At 41.5% G+C, this 13192-nt stretch overlaps 3 protein-coding genes across 3 annotated transcripts; all 3 read left to right on the top strand.

Annotated features, from left to right (window-relative positions):
- The first annotated feature begins 2267 nt into the window (after positions 1-2267).
- Positions 2268-3986, top strand: LOC106582310 (gamma-crystallin M2). Its single transcript, XM_014165265.2, has 3 exons — positions 2268-2509; positions 2727-2969; positions 3642-3986. Exons 1-3 carry the CDS (start codon positions 2495-2497, stop codon positions 3915-3917), a joined length of 534 nt encoding a protein of 177 aa, XP_014020740.1. The 5' UTR covers positions 2268-2494; the 3' UTR covers positions 3918-3986.
- A 3785-nt stretch (positions 3987-7771) lies between these two features.
- On the top strand, positions 7772-9009 carry LOC106582322 (gamma-crystallin M2). The gene is made up of 3 exons (XM_014165303.2): positions 7772-8003; positions 8159-8401; positions 8675-9009. The coding sequence occupies exons 1-3, from the start codon at positions 7995-7997 to the stop codon at positions 8945-8947; spliced, it is 525 nt and encodes a 174-aa protein (XP_014020778.1). The 5' UTR covers positions 7772-7994; the 3' UTR covers positions 8948-9009.
- Positions 9010-11487: 2478 nt separating this feature from the next.
- LOC106582319 (gamma-crystallin M1-like) lies at positions 11488-12603 on the top strand. The gene is made up of 3 exons (XM_014165301.2): positions 11488-11675; positions 11900-12151; positions 12271-12603. The coding sequence occupies exons 1-3, from the start codon at positions 11667-11669 to the stop codon at positions 12553-12555; spliced, it is 546 nt and encodes a 181-aa protein (XP_014020776.1). The 5' UTR covers positions 11488-11666; the 3' UTR covers positions 12556-12603.
- Positions 12604-13192: the final 589 nt, after the last annotated feature.

Here is a 13192-nt window from a genome sequence, read left to right as displayed (position 1 = left end):
AGAGGAAAGAAAGAAGGGATACTGGTCTGTAGTTGTTGACATCAGAGGGATCGAGTGTAGGTTTTTTGAGAAGGGGTGCAACTCTCGCTCTCTTGAAGACGGAAGGGACGTAGCCAGCAGTCAAGGAGGAGTTGATGAGCGAGGTGAGGTAAGGGAGAAGGTCTCCGGAAATGGTCTGGAGAAGAGAGGAGGGGATAGGGTCAAGCGGGCAGGTTGTTGGGCGGTCGGCCATCACAAGTCGCAAGATTTCATCTGGAGAGAGAGGGGAGAAAGAGGTCAAAGCATAGGTTAGGGCAATGTGAGCATGACCAGTGGTGTCGTTTGACTTAACAAACGAGGATCGGATGTCGTCAACCTTCTTTTCAAAATGGTTGACAAAGTCGTCCGCAGAGAGGGAGGAGGGGGGAGGGGGAGGAGGATTCAGGAGGAAGGAGAAGGTGTTAAAGAGCTTCCTAGGGTTAGAGGCAGATGCTTGGAATTTAGAGTGGTAGAAAGTGGCTTTAGTAGCAGAAACAGAGGAAGAAAATGTGGAGAGGAGGGAGTGAAAAGATACCAGGTCCGCAGGGAGGCTAGTTTTCCTCCATTTCCGCTCGGCTGCCCGGAGCCCTGTTCTGTGAGCTCGCAATGAGTCGTCAAGCCACGGAGCAGGAGGGGAGGACCGAGCCGGCCGGGAGGATAGGGGACAAAGAGAGTCAAAGGATGCAGAAAGGGAGGAGAGGAGGGTTGAGGAGGCAGAATCAGGAGATTGGTTGGAGAAGGATTGAGCAGAGGGAAGAGATGATAGGATGGAAGAGGAGAGAGTAGCAGGAGAGAGAGAGCGAAGGTTGCGACGGTGCAATACCATCTGAGTAGGGGCAGAGTGAGTAGTGTTGGAGGAGAGCGAGAGGGAAAAGGATACAAGGTAATGGTCGGAGACTTGGAGGGGAGTTGCAGTGAGATTGGTAGACAGTTCCCAGTCCAGCGACAGTTCCCAGTCCAGAGCTTCCGGCGATGTTTCACAGTCCGGAACCTCCAACTACGTTTCACAGCCCGGAACCTCCTGAGACGGTCCACAGCCCGGAACCTCCTGAGGCGGTCCACAGCCCGGAACCTCCTGAGACGGTCCACAGCCCGGAACCTCCTGAGACGGTCCACAGCCCGGAGCCTCCTGAGGCGGTCCACAGCCCGGAGCCTCCTGAGACGGTCCACAGCCCGGAACCTCCTGAGACGGTCCACAGTCCGGAGCCTCCTGAGGCGGTCCACAGCCCGGAGCTTCCTGAGACGGTCCACAGCCCGGAGCCTCCTGAGGCGGTCCACAGCCCGGAGCCTCCTGAGACGGTCCACAGCCCGGAGCCTCCTGAGGCGGTCCACAGCCCGGAGCCTCCTGAGACGGTCCACAGCCCGGAGCCTCCTGAGACGGTCCACAGCCCGGAGCCTCCTGAGGCGGTCCACAGCCCGGAGCCTCCTGAGGCGGTCCACAGCCCGGAGCCTCCTGAGACGGTCCACAGCCCGGAGCCTCCTGAGACGGTCCACAGCCCGGAGCCTCCTGAGGCGGTCCACAGCCCGGAGCCTCCTGAGGCGGTCCACAGCCCGGAGCCTCCTGAGGCGGTTCACAGCCCGGAGCCTCCTGAGACGGTCCACAGCCCAGACCCTCACATTAAAATAAAAGTTTCACATTAAAATAAAAGATGTGGAACGATACCCACGCTGCGCTTTAGTCTCCTTGCTACGATGAACGTGAAAAGAAGAGGCAACTTATTACAAAGCCTACAGTCAAAAATGATACTTTCAAATTGGAATATCTTCAGACAAAAACAATGTTCACAATGTTAAAATGCCTTTTATTGTTGTGGCATGTTCATTTGATTAGATTCTTGAAAAACCCGAGAATCTTTTCACTTTAAAGTAATATTGACAAACCTATTGAATAGACCAATACTTATCAATGATGACTATATCATTTGATCACTTAGTGGTAGCAAGTGTCTGGGCATATTCTTGACCAATGATACACTCTTAGAAATAAAGTACTGTCCCCACAGGAGAACCCTTTATGCTACTGTAAAATTGATAATTACCATGTGTTTATTCTACAAAGATGCATAAACTAGGCTAGGTTCAAACAAACACTATTATTTGTTAATTTCATGGCCCGTGTATTGGCTCTCTAACATGTACTGTAGCTGACGACTACTGTATAATGAATATGGCGTTGATAGGTTTTGCTGATGCAGTGAGTGTATCAGACTGGTATACAGTAGTGTTTTCTGAGAATTCTGATGAACATGGGGGATAGAACAATAACTGGTTACACACGGCCATTCATACATAAACAGATTTTTTTCACTCACCCCCACCATTGAAACATCATCACTATGACTGAGGGATATATTTGAATGACAATACTTTATGCTGTGCAATCACACAGCTGCCCTGTGTGTGTTATTTTTTATAAAAGACAGTGCTGAACTGAGGGACATTGAGCACTGAGCAGTCACCCCCATCCACCGCCAACATGACTATGGGAAAGGTAAGAAAGAAGTCCATGGTTTTGCAACTTTTCAGATGAAATCTAAACAATTTTACAATGATATTATACAGTATTTCATTAATTTCCCCTTCGTTTTACAAGCACAGTTTCTACAAATAGATCAGATAATACAACCAGTTTAGCAGACAGATCTCATGCAGTTTAGTAGTCCTGTCATTTTAGAGATAATGATATAATGTGATGTGATTGTTTGCAGATCATCTTCTACGAGGACAGGAACTTCCAGGGTCGCTCTCATGAGTGTAACAGCGACTGTGCCGACCTGCACTCCTATTTCAACCGCTGCAACTCCCTCAGGGTTGAGAGCGGCTGCTTCATGGTATATGAGCGCCCTAACTACATGGGAAATCAGTACTTCGTGAGGAGGGGAGAGTACCCCGATAACCAGCGAATGATTGGCATCAACGACTGCATCAGGTCCTGCCGTATGATCCCCATGGTGAGTAACAAGGTTTGAAATGCATCTAGTGACTACATGTTGTACAGTTGCCAAGGCAGCAGCTACTCTTCCTGGGTTCCGGCAGTTATATACAATTTAAAATATTACAAAACATTACATTTCATAACACTTTTCACAACACACTAAGTTGAAGGAAAGTCATAGTTTGTCACTGAATGATTAAAATATCTGGCATACATTTTCTATTCTTTGTAGTAAAGCCAAAGTCATCACCAGATACATTTGAATACTGCAATTATATTGAACATTTATTTTATTGATTAATTTTGATAGACTAGGATGTGCATGAATGAGCTACCTGCATATGACATGTAGCTGCCATGAGATAAATCAGTCACAAATTTGTTGAATATAACATCTAAATTGCAACTAAAGCCTCAGCAACATTTACCTCTAAATGTACCATTAAATGTAATTAAATGTAAAAAATAAACAAATAGAGTACACAAAAACCATATAATATCTATGTAATGACTATGTAGTAACTATGTAATAACTATGCAGTAACATGTAGTAACTATGTAATAACTATGCAGTGACCATGTAGTAACTATGTAATGATTAGGAAACTATGTAATAACTATGCAGTAACCATGAAACTATGTAATAACTATGTAATGACTATGTAACACCTGTTTGATCCCGTTACAGCACCGCGGCAACTACAGAATGAGAATGTACGATCGTCCTGACATGGGCGGCCAGATGAACGAGCTGAGCGACGACTGCCCCAATGTCCAGGACCGTTTCCGTATGTCCGACATCAACTCCTGCAACGTGATGGACGGCCACTGGCTGATGTACGACCAGCCAAACTACAAGGGAAGGCAGTACTATGTGAGGCCCGGTGAGTACAGGAGGTTCAGCGACTGGGGAGGCCAGAGCCCCAAGATCGGCTCCCTCAGAAGGATCACCGACTTCAACTAAACCACAGCTCCATTTTAAACTATCAACTGTCACTCTGTCCACAATAAACTTTGATTCGTAATCAAAAAACTTTTCTGTTTCTTCTCATCTTTTCATTGAGGTTGGTATATTCTCAAAACTCAACCCCATTGCTTGAGACCCTCACTGGTGACAATTCACACAAAGTTTGCTGATTTCAATAAATCTCTTTACGCAGTCTAAATACGTTTATTGGTAGAGCATTTGAGATATATAATTGATCTTGTTTTACAGTAGGCTCTAGATATCTAAATCCTACACAAATAATTACAGCACCACAACCATTTAAGTTCCATGTTGGATATCAAAACACCTAATCATTACTAGAATATTTGTTTGTTCTGATAACTCATGTCAAAAAGTACAGATTGATCACTAAACCCCACATTATACGTGAGAAAAATGCATTTATTAGCAAAAGAATGCAAGCAGACAAAGCGTGAGCCGCTCTCTCCGTTTGGGGCCCCATAAGGGATTAGCCAGCTGTATATGTATTGTGGCTGAATTTATCCATACCATGATGCTTAATTAAAGAAGTAGACTCTATGCAGTAGTTCTGACTGGAGAACGTAGTGAATTTGAGGCATCACATCAATAACGGTGAGTGCACCTGTAAATCCTACATTCACATTCATAGTTGCAGTCACATTGGCCTACTGGAATACAATTATTATTCATTAATATACATATTAAATATAAATATGAATATGAATGCTAATTGTACAGACCAGAATGTAGATATATGTTAATTACTACCTTTGCTTTCTCTGTACCTGCTGTAGCCGTGTGGCTCAGTTGGTAGAGCATGGTGTTTGCAACACCAGGGTTGTGGGTTCGATTCCCACGGGGGGCCAGTACCAAAAAAAAAATGTATCAAATGTATGCATTCACTACTGTAAGTCGCTCTGGATAAGAGTGTCTGCTAAATGATGTAAATGTATAGCTGAAAGACGAGAATCAGATTTTTATAAAGTAGTTTTGATCTAACGATCTTACTTACATGGCATATTTAATGATATATGAATGCAGCTTATTTTCAAGAATGCACTTATCAAATAAGATAAAGAGATATCATAATCCATAATAAAGATATACTGTAACATAACCAAGGAAATGAAAACAATATGAAGGAACCAGGTCATTCTCTGGTTAGATGCTGAGTTTAATGAGCTACTATAAGGCAATATCTCAATATTTCTAAGGATTTCTTACCCTGCATTTTGTCTTCATTTAGCGACTACATAATGTGCGTTGTCTTGAGAACTCCTTAGCATGCCAATAAACCAAACTGACTCTCTGCTCCACTTATAGTCTTTGTAGCGGTACCACATATTGACACACCTTTAGCCCTAACATAAAGCCAAGTAATAAAGCAATAAGATGTGGGGTAGGACAAGACAGATCAGATCCTAACATTCTACAATGTTCATGTAGAAGTTCCAAAAGTAATGTATAAGATAAGTACTGTATAGGTCACACTATCATGTATGTACAGGCATCTGGGCTGCAGGTAGCCTAGTGGTTAAGAGCATTGGGCCAGTAACTGAAAGGTCACTGGTTTGAATCCCTAAGCCAGACTAGGTGAAAAAATCTGTCGATGTGCCCTTGAGCAATGCACTTTACCTGAATTGGTTGCCAGGATCCTGATGAGAGTGCGGAAATGCCATCACATCCCCACCTTCCTGGCATCTCTGCGCAGGCTCCCAGTCTCATTCCAGATTCAATTGAAAACCCTCCTGCTGACTTTCCAGTGTATTCATGGCAATGCCCCTCCTTATCTCAAAGAACTGCTCTTCCTTCATAACCCCACCCTCAGGTCAAGCGGTAGCCTGCTCCTCCACGCCCCTAGGACCAAGCTCCGCTCCTTGAGGGATCAGGCATTCAACTTGACCGCCCAGAGCTTCTGGAATGCCCTCTCAGACCACCTGAGGGCACCACAGACTCTGGGCTCCTTTAAAACGGGCCTAAAGACCTTTCTCTTTAGGAAGGCTTTGTGTTGAGAGCTGTGCTCCTTGTTGTCCTAGCGTCAGCTGGGTTCTTTGTGTCAGTTTGTCTAATTATGTAAAAAAAAAAAATATATATATATATTTTTTCTTTTATGCACTTTGAGATTATTCGTTATAATGAAAACTGCTTTACAAATGTAATAAATTATTCGTAACTGGTCCTGTAAATTGCTCTGGATAAGAGCGTCTGCTAAATGACTAAAATGTAAAGTCCTGGCAGCCTTCGGGAAGTGAGATGGAAAAGTTTCCTACTTCTTTCTTCAGTGCAAGAACCCAGTCGATGAATGATCCAGCAGTTCGTTATGGGCAGATTAACTAACTACAGGCGACAACAAAGCACGGCCAATAACTAGACATTCTTCTAGTCTCTTTGGCTTGTGAGGTGAGGTACAACTGGACCCTTCCTAATGGGCAAAATGGGTTGAAATTACATTACAACTAAATTATAACTAGTTCAATGACGGCATTTCACCCATCTTTGGCCACTGGGTTTAGACTAAAGTCAGACATTTTTTGATATTCTATCCTCACCCCTGCATTCTCATTATATGACAGTTCCTTTTTTTTACAGTTGTGAACTACGAGGTTCTAACGTATACTGATTTCATGGTAGAACTCGCAGTCCTTCTATGGAACAACAATGAGCATTTAGGGATAATTAAATGGCGTTTGATGTTTTAGATTGGGACTTCACAGGTACTATTAGTGATTAAAATGTTTTTTAAACGTGTTATGGGATACATTTTCAATAACCTTTCCATCCGCCTGCCAAAATAACTCAAATGTTTCTATATTGCCTAGTATCATGTACACTTAACGATGTATAATTAGTACATTCTATGATCGAATGGCCTGTTATAAAAAAAACTATTTTATATCAACCTTTGCTTCACTTCTTGGCTGTTATTGATATAGGCCTACAGCATAGCCAACTACCGTTAACCAGAGAGCCATGTAATGTTCATGAAATTACATTCTGCTTTCCAGCACAATGCCATTGTTTACTTTTATGCAAAACATGTAAACACAGAGGTGATTGGCATTTCTGGGGATAAAGGGATGACACAAACAAATTGTTTGTTTACCATGTAAAAGCAAACTGTAATTAGTCAAGGATGGTCATGGGAAGAGCGTTAGCTAAGCAGGCCAATAAGGAAGATGTTTTGGACTGTCCTTGGCAGTGGATATGGTAAGTTATGGTATGGATAGTGAAGAAAAGCTAGAATGTGGCAAAAAAATGTAAAACTCACTTGAATTCTTCTAACTACAGCGAGCAGAGGTGCACTAGTAATGGTAAAGGTGGTGGTGGTGGTTGGTAATAATGTAGTTGTAGTAAAATGTGTTCGTAATCATGTTGGTGCTGTGATTAATGTACAGTAAGTAGCCTATGACACGTTGGATGTTAACACATCATATACTGTAAATACTCCATGTGTTACAAGCAGGATGTCATTTTTCAGACTGTACTCATTTGCATAAAATGGGTTGAGAATGCAAATGAGATTGCATAGTGAATAGCTAGGCTAGTGCAATACAGAATCCTTGGGATGTACCTACCCTAAACCCTAACCCTAAACTTAACCCCTACCCTAACCATAACCCTAACCTTAACCATAACCCTTACCTAACCCTGACCTTAACCCCTACCTTAACCATTTTAAATGTCAACTTCAGTGGGGTAAAGTCAGAGTTGGGACATCCCAAGGATCCAGGATAGCAAGGACCTGAATGGCTACCTCTAGTGTTACGCACCATATTTAATGCTAAAGGGCTGTTCCATATTGTTCTGTACCTATTGTCTATTGGACGTGTGGATACCATACTAGTCTTTTCCTTTGTCTATGCATGTCAAAACATCAAACCAGTAATTATTTATCCTGTTTTTCCAAATACAAATCCATATTTCTCACCCAATGTTGTTCTCCAACAAAAAGGAAAACATGTGCCAGTACCCTGAATTATAACTATGTGAGCATTTGAATAACAATACTTTGTTTGTCAAGAGGTAGTATAAAAAGCTCTGAAAACATGTGGAATCTCTCCAACGGAGACCATGGGCAAGGTAGGACTTTTTCCCTGTGCTTTTGAACTGTAAACTCTGACCATTTTACTCCCTTGTCTGCTATGTAATGTGCTCAGTATATGCTGTATAGTGGGTCCCACCCCACCTATATCAGCCCAAAGTGAAACTTATCATTGAAATTTCTTGATTTGCAGATTACATTTTACGAGGACAGGAACTTCCAAGGTCGTAGTTATGAGTGCAGCAATGACTGCACAGACCTGCACTCCTACTTCAGCCGCTGTAACTCCATCAGGGTGGATAGTGGCTGTTTTATGATCTATGAGCGCCCCAACTACATGGGTCACCAGTATTACATGAGGAGGGGAGAGTATGCTGATTACCAGCGTTGGATGGGCTTCAGCAGCTGTATCCGATCATGTCGTATGATTCCAATGGTAAGTTCTGACTGGGTATGGACGTCTTACTGAGGCAACGGAAGGTACCAGAAAATGATTATCAAGACAAGAGAGTTGGAGCAAGGATAAGAACATAATTTATTTATCTTTATTACATCATCTCTGTTTTATGATTTAGGTTCATGAGCTTCCTAGAACTATCCAGGAAATGGATGTTGATATTTAATGCCACCTTGCCATTATATTATCCATCTACTCTCTGTACGGTATCAACTGGATGCCATTTTGATTGCTTTTCCTTTTGCTCCACAGTACCGGGGTTCATATAGGATGCGAATCTACGAGAAGGCCGATTTCAGTGGTCACATGATGGAATTCATGGACGACTGTCCCTGTGTGTCTGATCGTTTCCACCACCGCCACATCTACTCCTGTAATATCATGAATGGCTTCTGGATCTTCTACGAGTATCCCAACTACCGGGGTCGACAGTACTTCCTGAGACCCGGAGAGTACAGGAGATACCGTGAATGGTGCGCCACCTGCGCCATTGTAGGCTCTTTCAGACGGGTCACTGACTTTTAGCCATCCTGCTCAAGCAATTGCTGTAAATACATGCTTAGTTATTAAAATGGTTGAATTTTTAACCCCTTTGTGTACGAATGATCTCTGACTTGTTTACGTTTTCATTATTGAAATAACTAATATTCATGAAATGTTCACTGTATTTATGTGGTTTTAAGTTGGTATAAAATGACACTACCAAGAATGATTCAATAAAGGCCATGTCATTACTTGTGCGAACAATTATCAACTACCACTTTGTTATGGCCAAGCATCCAGTATCTCATATATTGACCAATAAGAGTACTTACTATGGCACTTACTGCATTCAAACCTGAAAACATACACCACTCATCTGGAGGTCACTGTTTTCAGCTTTCAGTGCCAGAAAGTTGTAAAAAATACTACAGCTACTAGACTTTCGGACACTGAAATCAAATGGCTTTAGCTACCGTAAGTGACTGTCTAAGGAATGGCTTCTTAAACTTTTCCAGCTCAAGACCCAAATAAGAAATTCACCATCCTCCTGTGACCCAAACCGTCCCCTAACGACCCAAATGAATAAAAAACGATGTGTGATTCTAAGTTTATTCTGATAACTTACGACCCACCTGTCACATGCCCAGGGGCCACTTTTGGTCCTGACACATAGTTTAAGAAAAGCCCTGGTCTAAGGAGTCAGGCATGACAACATCATGCATTGAAGGAATGTAATGTCATGTAAAATGTGTAATTGTATATAACTGCCTTAATGTTGCTGGAATGCAGATTAGTGGAAAGCATAACTGAGAAAATATTTAATTCAAAGTTGAACACTGTTCTCTAGCATTAATAAACTAGTAATAAATAAATACAATTCCTAAGCATTTATAGTAATTTGTAATGCATTTATGAGCATATATAAATATTTAGAAACATTTATAATGGCTGATTCATGAAAGTTATTATAAAGTGTTACCAAAAGTGGTTTGTGCTAAGGGACTGCCTAAAAATACAGACATTCCAGTATAGTTAAAAAATATATTTTCACATAAAAAGAAAACCACACATCTAGGAAAATATAGAAAATCACCTTAAACAATACGCAGTTATGTATTAAAAGACAAAACAAAAAATAAAGACCATAATTACCATCAACATGAGTTGAGCTATCAATTCAATCAACCAACTTGTGATCACTGGGCAAGTAATACCAAAGACTGACAAAATTGGACCCTATGCATCTCTGCTTGGCACTCAGCATTAAAGAGATAGCTTGCAATAGACTAGGGTCCTGTCCAGGAGGTGTACTTGTACATCAAGCTGCCTCACCCTACAGAAACAGGATTAGCTCCTGCTCCAATGAGCCGATCCGGCTCCCATTAGCCGAGGCTCATGCTACTTGCTAATTTACTTATTACTTCAATCAGAACTAAATAATATGATATTAATTCTCAACCATTATTGGTCCTATCAGTGGTGAGAGGGGAAAAGGGTAATAACCATCTTACGTCAACCCTGGTGGAAAGAAATGTTTGATGCATTGTAGAAGGGTTTGGCAAATATTCAAACAATTATATGAGGTAATTGCAAGATAAAAATACATTCATTCTGGTCTCAGCAAAATCAGATATCAGCATTATATCACTTTAGTAATCAGTAATGAATTAATTGTGAGATTAATACAAATTACATATGTGCATAGCTACATACACTATATTGTATAGAATGAAAGTGACATGAGAGAAATAAGGATGTCAATTGTAAAAAGCACATGCATACTTCCTATGCAATTCTCACATATACACCAGCCCTATCAGTCCCCATCATCTTTTTGAACGGAATGAAGTGCATGCACTTGTGTCTTGAAGGTGTGATGGTTGTCGTTGTAAATCAATCACCCATCAAAACCAATTCTAATATTCAATTCATTAAACAACAATTATTCAATTCATTTCACAAACATTTATCAGCACACTATCCAGTGGATAAATGACAAATACAATTTACAGGCAGGTGAAACAATCATTTCCTTTCAGAAAAACATTGTCACGTACATCAGATATGTGTAGTGAAATGTGTTGTTTTATAGGGTCAACCATAGTAGGAAAGCACCGATGCTCAGGCGCACTTCGACAGATTTCTCACCTTGTCAGGTCAGGTTTTCAAACCAACTACCTTTCGTATACTGGACCAACACTCTAACCGCTAGGCTACCTGCTGCCCTACCTTTCCACCCTTTACTCAGTTATCAATAACAATCTATAGTTGCATGTTATAAGATTATTATTTCAAGGACATGAAATCATTATAAAAGAGATCAAACATGACCAGTATACTGTACTAGATTGAGGACATCATAAAATCGCTTATTTTTTCACTATAACTGTAAAAGTAATATTGGTTTCTATCTGTTCAACTGGGATGTGTACTGTAAATCAACCTCATCTCAGGTTCTCTACTGTACATCCTCGATTACCAGACCACAATGAATGCAAAGAACATTCTTACTGATACGTGTACACAAAAGTTATGCTTATAATGTAACCGACAACACAGGTCATCCCTGCCAGAAATGTATGGATGAAAACCTTTGTTACACTTCATAGGCCCTGTTCAGCAAAAGCCGTCATACTGCTCAATCATCAGCTTTGGACATTTGAATAACAACACACCTTGGCCCTCTGGTTTCTGTATAAAATTACCACAGAGTGGCTGGTAGAAGTACAAGCTGATCCACTGTCAACTACCAACCACCAACATGGGCAAGGTAATCTGAGCAGACTCACAGTATCTACATATAGGCTACAGTTTTACAATAGTAAAATGTACATCCTATATTCTGTAAATATAATATTACAGAAACATTATTTAGCTATGTATTATAGGAATCAGTAATCCAATATTACCAGTGTCTAAAAATAAAATTACGGTACAGTACATCCTTTTTGCCATTTCAAGAATAAAACAAATATGTCACCCCTTTTCCTATAGATAACCTTCTACGAGGACAGGAACTTCCAGGGCCGCTCCTATGAGTGCATGAGCGACTGCCCTGACATTTCCTCCTACATGTCCCGCTGCCAGTCCTGCAGGGTGGAGAGCGGCTGCTTCATGGCGTACGAGCGCCCCAGCTTCATGGGCCAGCAGTTCTTCATGAGGAGGGGAGAGTACCCTGACATGCAGCGCATGATAAGCATGGGCATGATGTTTGACAACATCCGGTCCTGCAGAATGATCCCCCAGGTAAGATACCTTATCTCACGTTTATACATTATTGTGCAATTTCCTATTTTAGGATGAACAACTTTCAAAGAACATAAACATCCTAAAATAATGTAAATAAATAAATAAATGCATTACAGCACAGAGGATCCTTCAGGATGAGGATCTACGAGAGGGAGAACTTCGGAGGTCAGATGCACGAGATGATGGACGACTGTGACTCCATCCAGGAGCGTTACCGTATGTCCGACTGCCAGTCCTGCAACGTGATGGACGGCCACTGGCTGATGTACGAGCAGCCCCACTTCAGAGGCAGGCAGATGTACCTGAGGCCTGGAGAGTACAGGAACTTCAGAGAGATGGGCATGGGAATGGGAGGCATGAGGTTCATGAGCATGAGGCGTATCACTGATATGTGCAATTAAATGTATTTAATTGTTCAAGGTAATAAAATAATTGAAGATCTTTCATAACTCATTTGTCTGTCCGATTTTCATCTACTGGTATTCAGCTTCCGTCAAAACAAATTGCACACCATATTTAACATCACTGAAGCTTTGTAAATGGGTGGCAGGTAGCCTAGTGGTTAAGAGCATTGAGCCATTAACTGAAAGGTCGCTGGTTTGAATCCCCGAGCCGACTAGGTGACAAATCTGTCAATGTGCCCTTGAGCAAGGCACTTAACCCTAATTGCTCATGTAAGTCGCTCTGGATAAGAGTGTCTGGTAAATTTTACCACAGTGATTACATGAAAATGTACATGTAGAGTATACTGTAAGTAGTATGGTGAAAAGTCTTCAAGCAACTCTTTTACATTGTGCAAGCTGCAGTCCTGGTCATACCTGAATGCTTTTGCTTTTTTAAAGACTTTAAGGCACACTAAAAATTGTTTAAAGAAGGGGGTTATAAGTAGTTAATAAAATGTTAGTTATTTAGTTCATAGATAATTATAGTAGAATGGTTGAAATAATGTGCTTGTCTTTCAGCTGGTTGCCTGAGCTTGCATGGCTGCACTGGTATTCATTTCAGTAGTACTCAATAACATTGCAATCATACATGAGA

The sequence above is a fragment of the Salmo salar genome, chromosome ssa21 (genome assembly GCF_905237065.1).
Source record: "Salmo salar chromosome ssa21, Ssal_v3.1, whole genome shotgun sequence".
Lineage (NCBI taxonomy): Eukaryota > Metazoa > Chordata > Actinopteri > Salmoniformes > Salmonidae > Salmo > Salmo salar.
This window is presented reverse-complemented; position numbering and strand designations above follow the sequence as displayed.

Coding starts and splice junctions, on each gene's coding strand:
- LOC106582310 (XM_014165265.2), top strand. Junction 2,970..3,641: donor CCTGCCGTATGATCCCCATG/GTGAGTAACAAG, acceptor ATCCCGTTACAG/CACCGCGGCAACTACAGAAT.
- LOC106582322 (XM_014165303.2), top strand. Junction 8,402..8,674: donor CATGTCGTATGATTCCAATG/GTAAGTTCTGAC, acceptor TTTGCTCCACAG/TACCGGGGTTCATATAGGAT.
- LOC106582319 (XM_014165301.2), top strand. Junction 12,152..12,270: donor CCTGCAGAATGATCCCCCAG/GTAAGATACCTT, acceptor AATGCATTACAG/CACAGAGGATCCTTCAGGAT.